Here is an 18262-nt window from a genome sequence, read left to right on the forward strand (position 1 = left end):
CTTCATTTGTGATTTGTTAAATTAGTTGCTGTCATTTGTAACAAAAGCACTAGACAAACTCACAGTGACTAAATATTTGGCTTTCAAATTACAGCCAATTCTGCTAAGGGTCTGAAATACATCCTGAAATGACCAAACCAAGAAAAGATAACATAAGGACAGAGATAACAGCTGGGTAGAAGGCCTAGGTCTCAGAATCTTGGCTCACCCAGAATTAGCAATGAGTACTACCTCTTGCCTTTTACACATTAGAACATTTTTTTTAAAGGTATGAAATAATGTATTTCAATTTCCACATCTTATCCAAATCAATAAGTCTTTTTTCTTCAAAATTTTTACAAGGTCCACTCATTAAAAAGGAACTCGTTTTCTATGTACGTACTGGTTTATAAAAGAATCCAAATTAAAAATAACTACACATCATGAATCTGTATTTTCCAAAGAATGCCTTATATTAATATCAGCATTAATGTTTTACCTGACTCATGTGGAATGGAAAACAGAAGAGTATGAGGTCCAGCGTGCTTCTCTGTACAAGTACACTTGAGTCCTGCACCGATGTACTTACTGCTTCTACCTGAAATAAGAAAGTTTTTAATACCCATAGTCTATTACACTGGGAACTATTTACCATGAAAATGTAAAAACTCTTCATTTTCTCCTATAAATAAAAATACACTTCTCAGCATCTTACCAATAATTAAATGTATTTAGATTATTTTGAATAGGTAAATATATTATGATAGTTTAAAAATTAAGGAGCACAAAAGAATATACAGCAAAAAGGTTCCCTCCTATCGGCCTCCCAAACACCCAATTTCCTTTTTGCAAGCAATCAGTACTACTATTGATATTTTCTGCAAATGTAAGTAAATAAAAACACATGTGTATATCCCAAACTCTGTCTTTTTAACAATATATTTCGGAGATCTTTTCTTAACACTACATAAAGAGTTTCACTATTTTTTTATGGTCAAAGAAGTACTTTATTTCGTAACTAAACCCTAATTTATTTAACAATGCTCCTATGGACGGACATTTATACCATTTGTAAATATTTAATATTGTAAACAAGGCTGCAATATACTTATGTAATGTACAAGTACCTCTGTAGAATAAATTCCTCAAAGGAGAACGGCCAGGGCTTAAGGTATCTGCAGTTGCATTCTAATAGTGTAATGCTTTCTATTAAGGTTATATATATATTCATATTCTGATCAGCTATGTGTGACAATTTCTGTTTTTCCACGTTTACCCATGTATGTTTTATTTTTGCCAATATGCTATATGAAAACTGGTATCTTGGTGTGTTTTAAATGTTTATTTCTCTTATTAGAAATAATGTTGAGGGGCCAGCTCCATGGCTGAGTGGTTAAATTCGCGTGCTCTACTGTAGCGGCCCAGGGTTCAGATCCTGGGCGCGGACATGGCACTGCTCGTCAGGCCACGTTGAGGTGGTGTCTCACATCCCACAACTAGAAGGATCTGCAACTAAGGTATACAACTATGTACAGGGGGGGTTTGGGGAGATAAAGCAGAAACAAACAAACAAAAAAAGATTGGCAACAGTTGTTAGCCCAGGTGCCAATCTTAAAAAATAAATAAATAAATAAATAATGTTGAGTACCTTTTCATGTGTTTGTATTATTTTTATTTCCTTTAGGTTAACTATCTGTTCAAATTCATTTTCCTAATTGATCGTTAGTATTTATTTATTTATAGTAGTTCTTTGAATATTAGGAAGATTAGTCCTTTGACTGTGATGTATTGCAAATAGTTTTCCAATTATGGCAGTTGTTTTTTAAAGAAATAAAAAAAATGACTTGTTTAATGCTTCCATGAAGTCCTTAAAAGGAAATATAATAATCCATTTAAAAATCTGCATAAAAATAATATAGCCATTTGGGAAATAGTTTGGCAGTTTCTTTTAAACTTAAACATAAATTAGAAGAAAATGTTGTATTAAATCTTTGTTGCCTTGGATTACACACAATTTCTTAGATAGTATCTAATACCAAAAGCAAAAAAAGAAAAGAAAAAACAGAATAATTGGACTTAACCAAAATTAAATCTTCTGTGCTTCAAAGGACATTATCAAGAGAGTGAGAAAATCCACTGAACAGAAGAAAATATTTTCAAATTATACATATGAGTTTAATATCCAAAATATATAAAGAACTCTACAACAACAAAAAGAGAAATAGTTCAATTTAAATAATGGGCAAAGAACATGAATAAATATTTCTCCAAAGAAGATATAAAAATGGCAAATAACCACAAAAAAATATGCTCAATATCATTAGTCATTAGGGAAATGCAAATCAAAATACAGTAAGATAACACTTCACATCTACTAGCATGGCTATAATAAAAAAGACAGACAATAACAAGTGTTGACAAGGATGTGGAGAAATGGGAACCCTCATATATTGCTGGTGGAAATACAAATTTGTACAATCACTTTGGAAAACAGTGTGCCAGTTCCTCATAATGTTAAACATAGAGTTACCACCATATGACCCAGCAACTCCACTACTAGGTATATACCCTAAAGAAATGAAAACATATGTCTACACAAAAATTTATACATGAATGTTCACAGAACATTAATCATAACAGCCAAAAAGTAGAACTAATTCAAAACTCCACCAACTGATGAATAAATAAAATGTGGTATACAATGGAATATTACTCAGCAATGAAAAGGAATAAAGTAATGATACATGCTTCAATGTAGATGAATCTTGAAAACATTATGATAAGTGAAAGAAGCCATTCATGAGAGATTATATACTTTATAATTCTGTTTATATGAAATGTCTAGAATAGGCAAATTTATAGAAACAGAAAGTAGATTAGTGGTTCCCAGGGGCAGGAGTGAAGGGGAAATGTGGTGTGATGAATGGGCATGAGGTTTCTTTTTGGGAGGAAGAGAATGTTCTGGAATCACATAGTAGTAATAGTTGCACAACTTGGTGAATATATAAAAGCCATTGAACCGCACAATTCAAAAGGGTAAATTTTATGGTACGTGAGTTATATCTCAATAAAATTGTTATTAAAAAAAGTTAAAAATACATTTACCATGTGAACCAGGAATCCCATTCCTAGGTATTTTCCCAAGAAATAAAAACATATGTTTAGACAAAAAGCTCTATGCAAATGTTTATAGGAGATTTATTCATAACTGTCCAAAACTGGAAACAACTCAAATGTCTATTAATCAGTAAACGAATAAACAAACTATAGTACCCTCATATAATACCACAGAGAAAGATAAAGGAACAAACTACTGATATATGCAAAAACATGGATGCATCTTAAAAGTGTTATACAAAGTGAAAGTAACCAGAATACGTGGCTCATACTATATGATTCCATTTATGTAACATTCTGGAAAAAGCACCACTATAGGAACAGAAAACAGAGCAGTGTTTGCAAGGGCCTGGCAGTGCAGGGCAAGGGCACTGACTACAAAGAGGCCGGAAAGAACTTTCTGGGGTGATGTAAATGTTCTATATCTTGATTATGGCATTGGTTACATAACTGCATGGGTTTGTCAAAATTCATACAACTGTATACATAAGATGAGTTAATTTCAGTGTACGTTAATTACACTTTAATAAATATAACCAAAAATCTGCACAAAAGTCTCAGTCATTTCATAATCATACAGGGAAAAAGTAAAGGATGATTAATCAAAATTTTTTAAAACTTTTCAAAATGACCCCTGAGGTTTTTTTTTAATCCTTGCTCATTTTAAGAGTATAACACTCTATGGAGATAAAAGGTTTCCTTCTGTTCTTAATCTTGAAATTAAAAAGTAGCAAGCAATCAATGTGATTTTTTTCTCTTCTGTTTCCCTGCTTTAGTACTACGTCCTCTTACACAAATACTACACAGATTCCGGCTATCACATTGTCTAAAATCCATCTTTCCTACCAAAGAAAGCTATGATCACAGAGAAGGTCCATTAGACCTTCTCTTAGGAGAAATAAAACGTATGTAGCTAAGTTAACAGTAGTCTGATCAGTCAGCAAGATAGTAATAAAGACCATTTATTTGCTTGAGTAACAGATAATGGATATAACATATAAATAATTCAATTTCCATGAAAAAATTTTTTTGAAGTTTTTAAAAAGAACAATTACTGATTATTTTGGCCTTTAAGTTTCCATGATGAAAAACGTAAGCTCCATGAAAATAGGAACTTTGTTCATGGCATGATTCTCAGTATCTGTCTGGAATAGTGTGCCTGGCTCTAAATAAGTATTTGTTAAATGAGCAACCATATGTAGACCTACCATTAGCTCAATATCACTGCCAATTATATAAAGCTGATCTTCCATGGAAAGCTTCCTGTTCAAATGGGCGAGAACATACGTGATTCCAGGTAAACGTACGGCAGGACTGGTGAGAAGACTGCCCCAGAGGGCACTGTAGAATGCTGACTGGTCCACTGCAGCAGCAACCTTTTCCAACAATGTGTTGGTTCTGAGGCACAAAAAAAAAGCTGTTTAAGAAGGTGTTAAAAATAAATCATTATTCTCTTCTAGAATGTATGGAGGCATCCATGCTGTAGAGATACGCACTGCCCTGGAGAAGAGTGTATTAGACTGGAAGCAGCACAGACTTTAGAATCAGAGGACTGGATTTAAGTCCTGGCTCCACCATGTGCTAGTTGTGTACTTTGGGGAAATCACTTAATCTTGCTTCACTTGTTTCCTCAGCTGTAAAATGAAGATAACAAACACACCACAAGTCCTATGTACCTCAGTGGGCTGTTAAACACTATATACATTTTAGTTAATAGCAATCCTATAGCAGAACATATCTTCTGTGGATTTTCTACAAAATCTTAAAGGACATTTCCAAATGTTTCCTTCTCTTTGAAATCATACTATATAATTCACAACAACTTTAATGAATTAGACCTATGATAAAATCAAGGATGCATTACTGCTTTATTAAGGATTACATTTAAAGATTAATTACCTTTAATTTCTTTTAGCAGAAGATAAACAATTTAATAGATAAAAATATATTACACTGTAGTACAGCAGACTCAGAATCAAGAGAATCTGATAAGTTCTAGTGTTTACTTGCTATGTGATTTAATACTAACAGTATAATCCCTTCTGGCCTCAATTTATCTATGCATTAAAAGAAGAACATGTTTACAAATCCTTTGTAAATACAACTTGTGTGGAATAACTGGCAAACATAATACTATGATCTGAATACTTGTGTCCCCCACAAATTCAGATGTTAAAACCTTAATCCCCAAAGGTGGTGACATTAGGAGGTGGAGCCTTTTGGAGGTGCTTAAGTCATGAGGGTAGAGCCCTCACGAATGAGATTAGCGTTCTATTAGTGTCCTTATGAAAGAAGCCCCTCAGAGCTCCACAGCCCCTTCCACTAAGTGAAGGCACAGGGAGAAGGCTCTAGCTATGAACCGGGAAGAGGGCTCTCAACAGAACACGACCATGCTGGTGCCTTGCTCTTGGCTTTCCAGCGTCCAGAACTGTGAGAAATAAGTTTTTGTTGTTTATAAGCTACCCAGTCTGATATTTTGTTATAGAAACTCAAACAAAGACAAATCACTGTCATAAAGATCATTATTTATTTTTATGTTAAATTTTTTTGTTTTTCATAATAAACATGCCTTGATTCACCAAGTATTTTTTTCTGCTGGGAAAGAGTTTCCCTGAGCCATCATCTGTTGCCCATCTTCGTCTTTTTTTTTTTCATCCTCCCCAAAGTCCTACTACACAGTTGTATATTCCAGTTGTAAGTCCTTCTAGTTCTCCTATGTAAGCCATCACTGTAGCATGGCTACTGACAGACAAGCAGTGTGGTTCTGCTCCCAGGAACCAAACCTGGGCCACTGAAGCAGAGCATGCTGAACTTTAACCACTAGGCCAACATGGCTGACTCTTTAAATTTTTAATTGTAACTAGTAGAGTTATAAAGTGGTACTGATTCTATGCTTCCCTTAGGGGAGTTAATGTAACAATTTAAAACAAAACTGATTTATAAATTAAATAAAATAATTTCACATTATGTTTCTAAAGTGTAAGCAAATAAGTAAAAATGTTAAATCAACTTATCAGCTTTGAGGACAAAATTATTTTTTCTCAAAGTTGCATATAAGGGTAATCCAATATTTTCCGGTTTAGATCCTTACTGCATTGTGGGAACAGATGAAACACAATAAAGTAGTGTAGCTGATCAATGTATAAGAATAAATTATTTAAATTTAAATAATTAAGTCTACTTAAAAAGAATAAGTTTGACATTTGCTATTTTTGCCACCTCAACTCAAATTACCAAATTTCCTTTTTGGTAAGAATATCAGTTGATACTAAAGATACTTAAAAAATGCCATCATGCATTGTCTACAACTATCAATTTCCAAAGAAATAATAATAGACTCCAAAACAGATGAAATAATTTTCTTTAAAAAGTTAAAATATCAAGAGTATCATGCCAACAGCCAGTGAAACAGCTCTGCACTTGTTGCTAGGCTATTTTCCACCATTAACAATCTAAAAACAGTTGGCACAAGGCCCAATTTCCTAAGTTTTTAATTAATATAAATGTCCTATCTATACTATTATTATTTTAAATCATAGGTGACAATTTTTTGAGTGACTTATATGTGCTGGGCAGTGGACTAAGTGATTTCATTACAATAACACAAGGAAATAGGTATTATGTTTGTTTTATAGATGAGGAAACTGAAAAAAGTTCAGAAATATTAAAAAAGCTTTCCTAAGCTAATACAGTGTAGGATATGAACTCAATCCATCTACCTCCCAAGTCTGTGCTCTTATTATCTAGCTATATTTTCAGAGTGAGACATAGACAGCATACGCTGCAACAATTTTTTTGCTACAGAAATCTTCAGGTGATATAATGAAGTGTCTAGAATATTAATTTTTGTAAGGTTACAACATTACTGATCTAAGAATGCTTGGTGAAAAATCCATGACTTCGATTACTTAGTTGCACCAGTAACAGCACCATCTTACCTCTCATAGTACTCTGATCCTTCTTCTAAGCCAGGAAGAATACCAGTTAGTAATCCTTGTAGACCAGGCTTCAGTGTTTTACCCAAAGGCAGGTAATAGATCTCATACAAACTTAGCAATGTTGGTTTCACAGACATGGCAGCATTTGCAAGAAGAGGAAATAATCCAGAACTGTTTAAAAAATAAAGACATGAACAAGTATACAACCAACAAACTGGACAACCTAAAAGAAACAGAAAATTCTTAGAAACATACAACCTAGCAAGACTGAATCAGGAAGAAATAGAGAGTCTGAATAGACCAATTATTAGTAAGGAGATTGAATCAGTAATCAAAAATCTCCCAATGAAGAAAAACCAAGGACCAGATGGCTTCACTGGTGAATTTTACCGGAGATTTAAAGAATTAATGCCAATCATTCTCAAACTCTTCCAAAAAAAATCAAAGCAGGAACACTCCCAAACTCATTTTATGAGACCAGCATTACCCTGATACCAAAGCCAGAAAAAGACACAACAAGAAAACTACAGGTCAATATCCCTAATGAATACAGATGCAGAAATTTTCCATAAAATATTCATGTGCCACATAATAATGTTTCAGTCAAGGACAGACTGCATATATGATGGTGGTCCCAGAAGATTAGTACCTCCCCGTGTGTAGTAGGCTATATGATCCAGGTTTGTGTCTGTAGACTTCATGATGTTCACACAACAATGCACTTCTCAGAATGTACCCCCACCATTAAGCAATGCATAACTGTACTAGCAAACCAAATTTAGCAGCACATTCAAAGATTGTTCACCATGATCAAGTGGGATTTATCCCCAGGATGCAGCGATGGTTGAACATACACAAAATCAATCAATGTGATGTATCATATTAACAGAACAAAACAAAAAAATCATATGATCATCTCAACAGACACAGAAAAAGCATTTGACAAAATTCAACATCCATTCATGACAAAAACTCTTAACAAATTAGGTATACAAAGAACATATCTCAACATAATAAAGCCCACATATTATAAGCCCATAGCTAATATCAAACTCAATAATGAAAGGTTGAGAGCTTTTCCGCTAAGATCAGGAACAAGAGAAGGGTGCCTACTCTCACCACTCCTATTCAACATAGTACTGGGAACACAGTACTCCTACCCAGAGCAATCAGGCAAGAAAAAGAACAAGCATCAAAACTGGAAAGGAAGAAGTAAAAATCACCTCTATTTTCAGATGACATGATTTCATACATAGAAAATTCTAAAGACTCCACCAAAAAACTGTTAGATCTAATCAACGAATTTAGTAAAGTTTGAAGATACAAAATCAAAATACAAAAATCAGTAGCATTCCTATACACTAACAACAAATTATCTGAAAAATAAGTAAAACAATCCCATTTATAACAGGAACAGAAACAACAGAATACTTAGGAATAAATTTAACCAAGGAGGTAAAAGATCTGTAAACTGAAAACTAAGGTATTAACAAAGAAATTTCCATTTGCTTGTGAAGACACAAGCAAATGGAAAGATATCCTGTGTCCATGGATTGGAAGAATTAATATTGTGAAAATATCCATTGTACTGAAAGCCATCTATAGATTCAATGCAATTCCAACCATGATTTTAATGGCGTTTTTTTACAAAAATAGAAAAAATAATCCTCAAATTCATTTAGAACTACAGAAGACCCTGAATAGCCAAAGCAACCCTCAGAAAGAAAGCTAGAAGTATCATACTTTTTGGTTTCAAACTATATTATAAAGCTGAAGTAATCAAAATAGTATGATACTGGCATAAGCACAAACATGTAATCACATGAGGTGATGAATGTGTTCACTAAACTTACTGTGGTAATCATTTCACAATAGATACATATATCAAATCATTATGTTGTACACCTTAAACTTACACAATGTTATATATCAATTATATCTCAATAAGGAAGGGGGAAAAAATAAAACATTTTACATATAGATTAAGAAAAAGAATTAGTGACCTGGAAGCTACGTAAGAGGAAATTACCCAGAAGGCAATACACAAAGACAAGAAGTTTGAAAATAGGGAAGAGAAGTTAAGAGATGGAGGAAGCCAGAGTGAGACAATCTAACATGTGTTTAATCATAGTTTCAAAAAATGGGAGAGAGAATAGATAAAGGCAATTTGAAGAGATTCCAGAACTGATTAAAGGAATTGATTCATAGATTCAAAAACCCCCATGAAGCCCAACCAGAAAAAATAAAAAGATATCTACCTCTAAATATATCACAGTAAAACTCAGAGAACTAAGATTTAGAGGGAGGGCAATTTCAGACAGGGTAATCAGGCAAGTCTCCTCCAAGGAGTTGATATTTGATCAGAGATCTACACCAGAGTATTACAGGGTGAAGGAAAAGGAAAGAAAATGCGGAAGAATAATCAAAGAGACCCGTGTTACCAGAATGGAATAAATTGGGGGGAAAGTGGTAGGAGCTGAAGGTCATGGACACAGACAGGGCCAAAGTACATAAAGCTCTAGAAGCCATGGTAAGGATTTGAATTTTTCTTATAGTGTGACACGAAGGAGCCAATGAAGGTTTTTAACAGGGGAATGACATTATCTATTTAATGTATTAAAAAGTTTACTCTGGTATTGTGTGGAGAAAAGAGTATAAGAGAGTAAGAGCAGATGTTGTGTGAATGTGAGAAGGCCAGGCTAGAGATGATGCTTACTTAGAGTGGATGCTGCTGGTGAAGTGAGACGGAAGTAAATGTATTTGGGACATATATCAGAACAACAGGTAACATTTATTGAACACTTGCTTTCTGCCTCACATTGCTCTAACCACTTTACACATATTAACTCTTTTAATTCTATTAACAACCTATGAAATTTGTAATCTTATTCTCATTTTGCAGATGAGAATACACACGCAGAAGTGAAGAAAATGTCCCAGGATCACAGAACTAGCTAGTGGTAAAGATAAATCATTAGACTCCACTGCCTCTGTTCTTACCCACTACGAGTTAGAACTCTCAGTGACAGAATGTACTCAGGCAGAAGAAGAATATGGCCAAAGAAAACAAGATATCAAGTGTAACTTTCAGATATCAAGCTTGTGTAAATGGAATGGACAGTGGTGCCCTTTACTGAGCTTCAGTACATTGCAGAAGGCCAGGTTTATGGGAAAAGAGGACAAGTTTAGTTTGGAACAAGTTGAGCTTCAATTGCCTTTCAAGATCCACATGGAAATGGCAAGTAAGGCAGGAATTTAAAGCAGAAGCCAACACTGGTGATATCAAGTTGGGATTCAGTACATAAAAGATAAATCACAGGCATGGATAAGCTTGCCCAAGGAGAGAAAATAAAGTGAAAAGGTAACGTACAGGACTAAGCAAGCCCTAAGAAACTCCATATGTAGAGTTCAGGGAAAGGAGGAAAGGCTAATAAAGTGATCAAGAAAGTAACTAAAATGGAGAACGTGGCTTCACAGACACCAAGAGAAAAGAATATCTCAAGTAGAGAATGGTCAACAATGTTGAAAGTGCTGAGTAATCAAGGTATCTTATTTTTTTCTCAGGGTAGTTCTCAAGCTTAAAAGGTAGAACACATTGCAGTCTCAACAATTTTGAAAAAAACTTTTCATGAATGACATCTAAGTAGGAAAAAAATCTTACATTAAGGAATATTCTAAATTTTTCTGAATCACTATCGAAATATTTAAGATCAATATCTGAAAACCTCCATCACTGAGTTTTCAATTTTTTAGCTTTTATTGCAAAAGGCAAAAATAGTTGAATATATTTTATTTATACGTAAATAGGTGTAAAAGTATTCTTACCTATATAAAAAAAGATCTTTGGCAAGTCGCTTAGGTCCAATGATTTTGAAGATAATTTCATATGTTTCAAGTGCTTTCCGATGAACTCCACCTGGTAATGCTGGATGTAGACACTGAGCTAGGCGTTTGCCTATGGTCAGCTTTTTGGGTACTACCTGATACTTTGCATTATTTTGTAAAACCTTGAAGAAAACATTTTAATTCAGTTGAGAACAAAATATTTCATTTTATTTCCATGTTTTAATATTATCAAAAACCCTTAAAAAACTTTTCATACTCTAAAAAAATTGAGAGGACACTGAAGAACTTTCGTTTTTGTCAGTTACATCTATCACTGTATACTGTGTATGAAATTAAAACTGAGAATTTAAAAAAATATTAATTTGTTTTAAAAAAATAAATCCATTCTGTGCTAACAGAAATAACATATTTTATGAAAAATAATAATATTTTCCAAAACAAATATATGCAGAAGAGAGGCAATGTTTTAGATTTTTGCAACTCTCCAATGTCACTCAGCCTTCAATCTATTTTTGATACACTGTTTGAAATACATGAAGAAAACCAGACATCAACAGAGACATGTAATTGGAAGAGGGACAACCACGGCTTTAGAGTATCATACTATAGCAAGTAATTCTAATGCTTACAAGAATCTGCAGGAGATTATAATTGTCCATTTGTTCTTACTAACTTAATTTCCCAATGGGACCAAACACATTTTGCTTTATTTACTCAACCATAATATTTCTTTAGAGATAACAATCAGGGTGGAATTTATAGAAGATCCTATCTTACAAACCACCCAAAGGAGATTAGTTATTTAAGTAACAAAAAGAACTTATAAATGTAGTTCTTCAAAGTATTATGGTCAAGTGCTGCCAGAAATTATAAAATGAACACTCAGAATGAATATGGAATAATATACTAGAACTGAATTTAGAAGAACCACACAAGAAGTCCTTTATTTTACAAAATAAAGAACTGAGGTTAAAATATATAAAATGACCTGCCCAAGGCAGTACAGCAGAAAAGCCAGCAAATTAGATCTCACAGTTCATAAAAAAAGTGGAGGCTCTAACCGAAGTCCACTTAGATACGACATTTTCAATGTTCTTCCCACTGCAAGTCTTTAATTCAATTTTTAAATGGATGTAATGCATGTGAATAAAATTAGATCTATACATGAAAAGTAAATTAAGGGCAAAACACCACTAAGGATACAGCTATGAAAAATATTTTATTTTTTCAAACTAGCTGCCTTCTATTTCTAGAATATTAATTTGAATTTTGGACATAGAAGCAGAGTCAATATTTACATATATTTTAAAGAAAATTATTATTATTACCATACGTACCTCTATAGAAGGAAATTTAATGATATATAAAATAAAATGCTTCAATAAAGAAATTCTATTAATATCAAATAAAATGAGAAAAACAAAATATAGCACCAATTTTTAGAAGCATTTCTGAATTGGAAAACTTATTTAAATAACATGAAAATTTAGTATACTAGTAAACAAAATTTTATGCTAAAACAAGTATTTAGACTATCTTCAACAAATATATAGATAAATATAAAACCCTTGAGATATTTCACCACAATTTTAGGTAAGTTTCATCAATCACTTGGAAATCCTACTTTGTGTCATCTGGATACAGTGAAATATGTTTTCACGAATATTGATTAACTATAAAAAACGAATTATGTCCTGGGGCTGGCCTGACATAGTGGTTAAGTTCATGAACTCCACTTTGGCAGCCTGGGGTTTGCAGGTTCCGATCATGGGTGCAGACTACACACATCAAGCCATCTGTGGCAGCATCTCACATACAAAATACAGGAAGACTGGCACAAGTGTTAGCTCAGTGACAATCTTCTTCAAGCAGAAAGACTGGTAACAGATATTAGCTCAGGATCAATCTTCCTCACCAAAAAACAAACAACCAAATCTAATTATGAACTTAATTAGGCAAATTAATTTTCACATTTTAATGAATTGCTTTTAAACATACTTCCCTAGTAATTCTTCAGAACAAGAAAGAACCTATCTTAAAGCAAACTCATACTTTTGAAAGCAATTTCTTGGGTATGTTATGAAAACTTAGAGAATCTATCAAACCTCAAACGATACATGTTGAAGTTAATATGTCCAACAGAAATTTGTGCATCTAATTTTAAGATAAATCCTTGGCACACTGAAAATGAAAGCTTTTCTTTTAAGATATCAAAGTAATTATCTATGGTAAGAAGAAAGTTGAAAACTAGTGTCCTTGTTACGTATTTTAAGACAAATTTCTTTCCCAATAATTGTCTGCTCCTCCAGCCCATTTAACATTTAGAAGTATTCCTATTCAATAACACCCATAAAAAAAAAAATCCAAAAAATCTCTCCAAAATCAAAACCATGGATGTGAGGTGAGAAAAATTTGGTCTAAGTCAAGAAAAAAAACAACAAAAAACAAACAGGGTCCAAATTTAAAGCTATGAGTTGATCAGTGATGCCACCATAATAATAGTGGATAAAAACCAGACATGTCAATAAAGATCATTCAAGGCCAAGGTCCCAGCTCTAAGCGACTGCTTGTCACTTTTGTAAAAGGTACTGAATATAACCAAGGCTGGCCTGGATGTAAAGTGTTTCCTTACTGCCACATACCATTTGGAAAGGACATCATAGTTACTGCTTTCCATATGCAGGTTTTCATTTTGCTGCCAGGAACTCCAGAACCACATCTGCTGCTCAACTACAGAAAGTTATTAGCCCTCACAGCTGGCACAGTTGTTTCTTAGTCTTGTGTTTTTATAGGTAATGATGGTAACAACTATATTTTTCAAGCACTATTGTTTTGGCCTTAAAAATATGCCTCACTACACAGGCATGCAATTCATGAGTAAAACAGCAGTACCAAAAGTAATTCTGAGGTCTAATTATGCTTTTAAATCCTTTACTTCAAGATTTAGAGAAATCCAATAACTATAGACAGGAATTTCATTTTTACTCCTTTTTATGAAATGGATAAGACAGCCATACCTTATTAAGTTTTCCAAGTGCCGATATCAAATCTGCCCATTCACTGGAGTATTCAAAATTCTTTAGTGCTTTGTCAACGGCGGCTACATAGTTTCTGTATTTGGAGTCACTCAATAATTCCAGCTCTTCTGTGTTCATCCTCCTACAGTGTCCCACTAGAGACCAGTTCCAAAATCATGTAAAATCATTACCTACAAAAGAGTTTGCAGGAGGAACCAAAGTTACTAAGTAAATTATTAAAAGGGGTTCAGATGCTCTTGCTGCAGAGTTAATTGCTAACTTAAATACAGCCACCACATCATAAGGAAACTTCAAGGAGCTCTATGGAGACGTCCCTGTGGGAAGGAACTGAGGCCTGCTGTCACTAGCCATGTGAGTGACTCATCTTTGAAGCAAATCCTCCAGCCCCAGGCAAGTCTTGATTTGACTGTAGCAACAAATAATATAAAAGTTTATGAGGTAAAAACTCCACTTCATTGTTATACCTTCAGGCTCTGGACTCTCGGAGCAGCAAACCAAACATAAAATATTATTTTGAAGTACTCTGAGAAATTAAAGATAAATATGAAGTTAATTAGTAAATCAAAAATCATCTTAACCTTTCATTTCAAAATTGATTTTGTTTTATAGAAGAGTTGGCTATGCAATTCCCCCACTAGAGCATAAGTCTTTGAGAGCAGGAACTATGTTTTATACATATCTGTATGTTCCACAGCATATAACTTACAGTAGTGAGGATCAAGCTGGATTCATGCACAGTGGTTTAAGTATTGTGGTTAAGACTGGGGATAAATTAAAAATTACGCAAGTCGTCTTATCAACCTGTGGGTTCTAAAATTTTTTAAAACTAGATTTAACTATATACACTAGCACACATAGAGCCAATATGTGCTTCAGATACCAACGACTGAAAGACTGACATACTAAAACAAAGTCATAAACTTTCATAACTAATAAATATTAATAGCCAGTGACGTACATGAAATGAAGGTTAGAATGAACCCTCAAACAAACTGAAACATTTCTAGGTTTGCCTCTGAGAAATCAGAGAAGAATGAACCACAAAGCCAAATTAAACTTAGGGGAACAAAAAATCAACTTGACTGGATTTTCTAAAGGGTATAAAAAAGTATAAAATAACTGAATTCTAATCAATAAACCTAAGAATGCACTAGTGGTAGACAGAATAAAGCACGTGTAGAAAGTTTACTGACAGGACATTTTTTTTCCTTAGCAATATTTCCAGTATAAGATATAACACATCCATTTTGAAGATGAGGTACACAATATTCATGCATGGGGAAGATTAACCCGAGAAGAAATTTAGTAATTATTTTTATCAATGAAAATAGGGGTTATCTATAATCAAAGTAATGATATAATTGTGAAGCAATATTAACTCAAGTGACATATGCTTCAGACATACTTTCCTTATTTAATATAAAAATACTAACCAATAATGACAAGCTAAGAGGGTGGCATTTATAACTCTTGCATGCGTTCACAGCTAAAAAAGTTGAGTCAGGTAAGAAATTTGGATTTTCTTACTTACTTAGCTAAAAAATTCTAAATATTTAAATGTGATTTTAAAAACTTCACATGGCATACACACCTGTAACACTCAAGTAGAACAAGCAAAGCAAAATCTTATGAAAACAGCTCAAAGATGAGAAAAGGATATTCTGTAGAAGTTTCATCAGCAAGGAGCTGCAGTACTTTCTTTTATGTGAAAAGATGGTCAGATCCTAGGACTAAAAATTTGGTTATGCTTCTTCTATGATTTTAATGCAAATAAAACTACTCATTATAAATCAGAAGAGAAGTTTAGGGATGTACCACTTTTGAATTTCTCATCCAATATATAATAAATGCAAATTCTAGTTCTCAGGTCCATTTTTCCATCTTTTATTTTAAATGGCTTAGATTAGTACTCCTCAAGCTATCTGTGAAGGAAGTTTTTCCCCTCCAATTTATCACTGATGATACTTTTCTAAAATATTAAATCATGAACTTAGTTGCTGCAGCAACATCAGATTGCTATAAAAGTTTCTAAATGCTTACTTTCATCTGTGCTTATCTCATCTTTCGTTAACAAAGAATTTGTGAATGGCCCACCCAAATTGCACTTAGATCATAATGCAAATATAACATATTCCCGCATTGCATCAAGGAAACTTCATATGCTGCCTCTTCTCCAGAAAGGTGGCGGTAAGGGCAAAAAACATACATACTCAATTTAAAAAAACAAGTGTTTTGTAGAAACCCCAGCCCATGAAAAGACAGGCAGTAGAAGGCAAAGTCCCCAAATACAGGGGTTAAAGTCAAGATAGCTAGGAATCCAAATCCTAGTTCTAACACTTACATAGCAGCTATACGACCTTGGGCAAGATGCCCAAGCCTCAGTTTCTTCATTTGTAAAAGGAGATGATAATATCTACCTCAGTGGTTCTCAAAATTAAAGGAAGAACATATTAAAGTTATCGGAGTCCTGGCACATAGAAAATACTCTGAAAAGTTATTGCCACTATTACCACCATTAAAAATAAAACACAGTACTAGGAAGCAAGTATGCTAATTATGAGGCTAATAAGTTATAATTAAGCGTCAGATATGGCTCTGAATTTATTGGTAGCAAAATGGAAGACCCTTAATAATCTATTGTTAATTGTCTCATGAATGCAAATTAAAATGTGTCATCGCCAAATGTGATTTTTTTTACTATTTTATTAAAGTGCACATATTTAACACACATACCTGACGAATTTTGACTAATACATACACCCATAAAACCATCACAATCAAGATTCCTCACCATAGTATACACATTTCCATCACTGCTATCAAATGAGCTTTCTTGTTTGAATTAAAAAAAAAAAAAACTACTTCCCAGTAGATACAATAAGAAACTATTTAATATTACCAGGAGACTTGAAAATGTAAAAATCAATCAATCAATAAAAATTCTAATTTTTTTTTCTTAAAGTGATGTAGGTAAGTCAAGATGGCACTTACAATCATTCTTTGAGGAGCTGTTAATAAGTAGCTTTTCTGACTTGATCTGTAGTCTACTTGAGAATTTAGTTGCAGTTCTTTCAAACTTACAACTCAGATAAACTGGACCTGAATTTTCATAAAACAGGATTTAGTGTAGTGTTTTGGCTCATTCAAATGTAAAAATGAAACAAAACAGCTGCTAAAAAAAGCTATAGATTTCTCTAGGCAGATTAGGCCCTCAGAAAATTGTCAAGTAATACAGATTTATGTTTTCACACTTTATAGTGTTAAAAGGTAAAACTAAATACGAAATGAAACAGTCCACAGACCACTTGAATTTTAAAAAGTTTTGTTTAAACGGTTAAAAAAATGAGCAAACCTAATTTTAGAATAACTACACAAAGATCCTTTGGGTAGTTTGTTTATCACTAGCTGAGCTCTCCCTTTCCCTCCCTCCCTTGCCATGAAAGGTAGGGGAAGGGCTGCAGGAAGAGAAATATTCGGTATTATCCAATTCTAACATATCTGGGGACTGTCCAAGTGCTTTATCACACGCCAAGAATATAAATGAATAAATTATTTAAGGCAGCATGCAATAGGGGACCCTACCTGTTGATTATGAAAGAGAAAGTACCTTAAAAAATGTTATATGTAAAGTAGATGCTCTTTCCAAACTTTTTCAACTAAATGAAAAATTATCATTCAGTAATTGTTATCATCTAACAAATAAATGCGACAATTACTAACAAATCTATTTCATTTTGGTCAAAAGTTCAGGGTTTCAATGTTGACACTTTCACTAACAATCTTTAGCAAATCATTTATTTAACCAACTTATAAAAGCCAGTTAATTCAGAAAAATTAGAATTTCCCTGGAGTTCTAATAACAATATGGCAAGAAGACAACACCTGCCAGGTATTTCACAAATAGATTAATGTCACCCATAACCCTGATGCTCTGTATGTCCCCTCATCTGACCCAGTCTCAAATCTTCAAATGGTACGCACTCTAGGAAAGTCCCAATACGTGATCAACAGATCTTCAGCTTTTCTCTGCACGTCCTGCCACGTTCTAGTCTAAGTTCTTCAAGGATAAGACTTCCTCTGATGCAGCAGAGGTAACAGCATCTTAGCTAACCGTATATTGTGCTTACTAAATGAAAGGCACTGTTCAAATGCTTTGCATACTTTAATTCCTTTAATCCTATGAGGTAAGCACTATTTTCTTATCCATACTTACTGATAAAGGAACTGAGGCAGAGAATTACAATGTGATACAGCTAACAAACAGCAGAGCCAGGGATTAAACTCAGAGTCTGACTTCAGAGTTTTAACCCTTAATCACTACTCTTCACTCTCACGGATGCTCTT

General features: G+C 33.6%; 1 protein-coding gene across 7 annotated transcripts in view; it reads right to left on the reverse strand.

Moving 5' to 3' along the window:
- DOP1A (DOP1 leucine zipper like protein A) overlaps nt 1-18262 on the reverse strand; it is a 90928-nt gene that overhangs the window by 56084 nt on the left and 16582 nt on the right. For 6 of the 7 annotated variants that reach the window (XM_046674718.1, XM_046674723.1, XM_046674722.1 and 3 more), the window contains 5 exons: nt 13898-14088; nt 10860-11041; nt 7035-7205; nt 4305-4494; nt 479-577 (listed from right to left, as the gene is read on the reverse strand). In XM_046674718.1, the coding sequence (XP_046530674.1) occupies nt 479-577; nt 4305-4494; nt 7035-7205; nt 10860-11041; nt 13898-14035 (780 nt within the window). In that variant the 5' untranslated portion in view covers nt 14036-14088. Of the gene's footprint in view, nt 1-478; nt 578-4304; nt 4495-7034; nt 7206-10859; nt 11042-13897; nt 14089-16909; nt 17018-18262 lie in introns of those variants that run through there. The other variant, XM_046674720.1, reaches the window with a different exon arrangement.

Source organism: Equus quagga, chromosome 11 (genome assembly GCF_021613505.1).
Source record: "Equus quagga isolate Etosha38 chromosome 11, UCLA_HA_Equagga_1.0, whole genome shotgun sequence".
Lineage (NCBI taxonomy): Eukaryota > Metazoa > Chordata > Mammalia > Perissodactyla > Equidae > Equus > Equus quagga.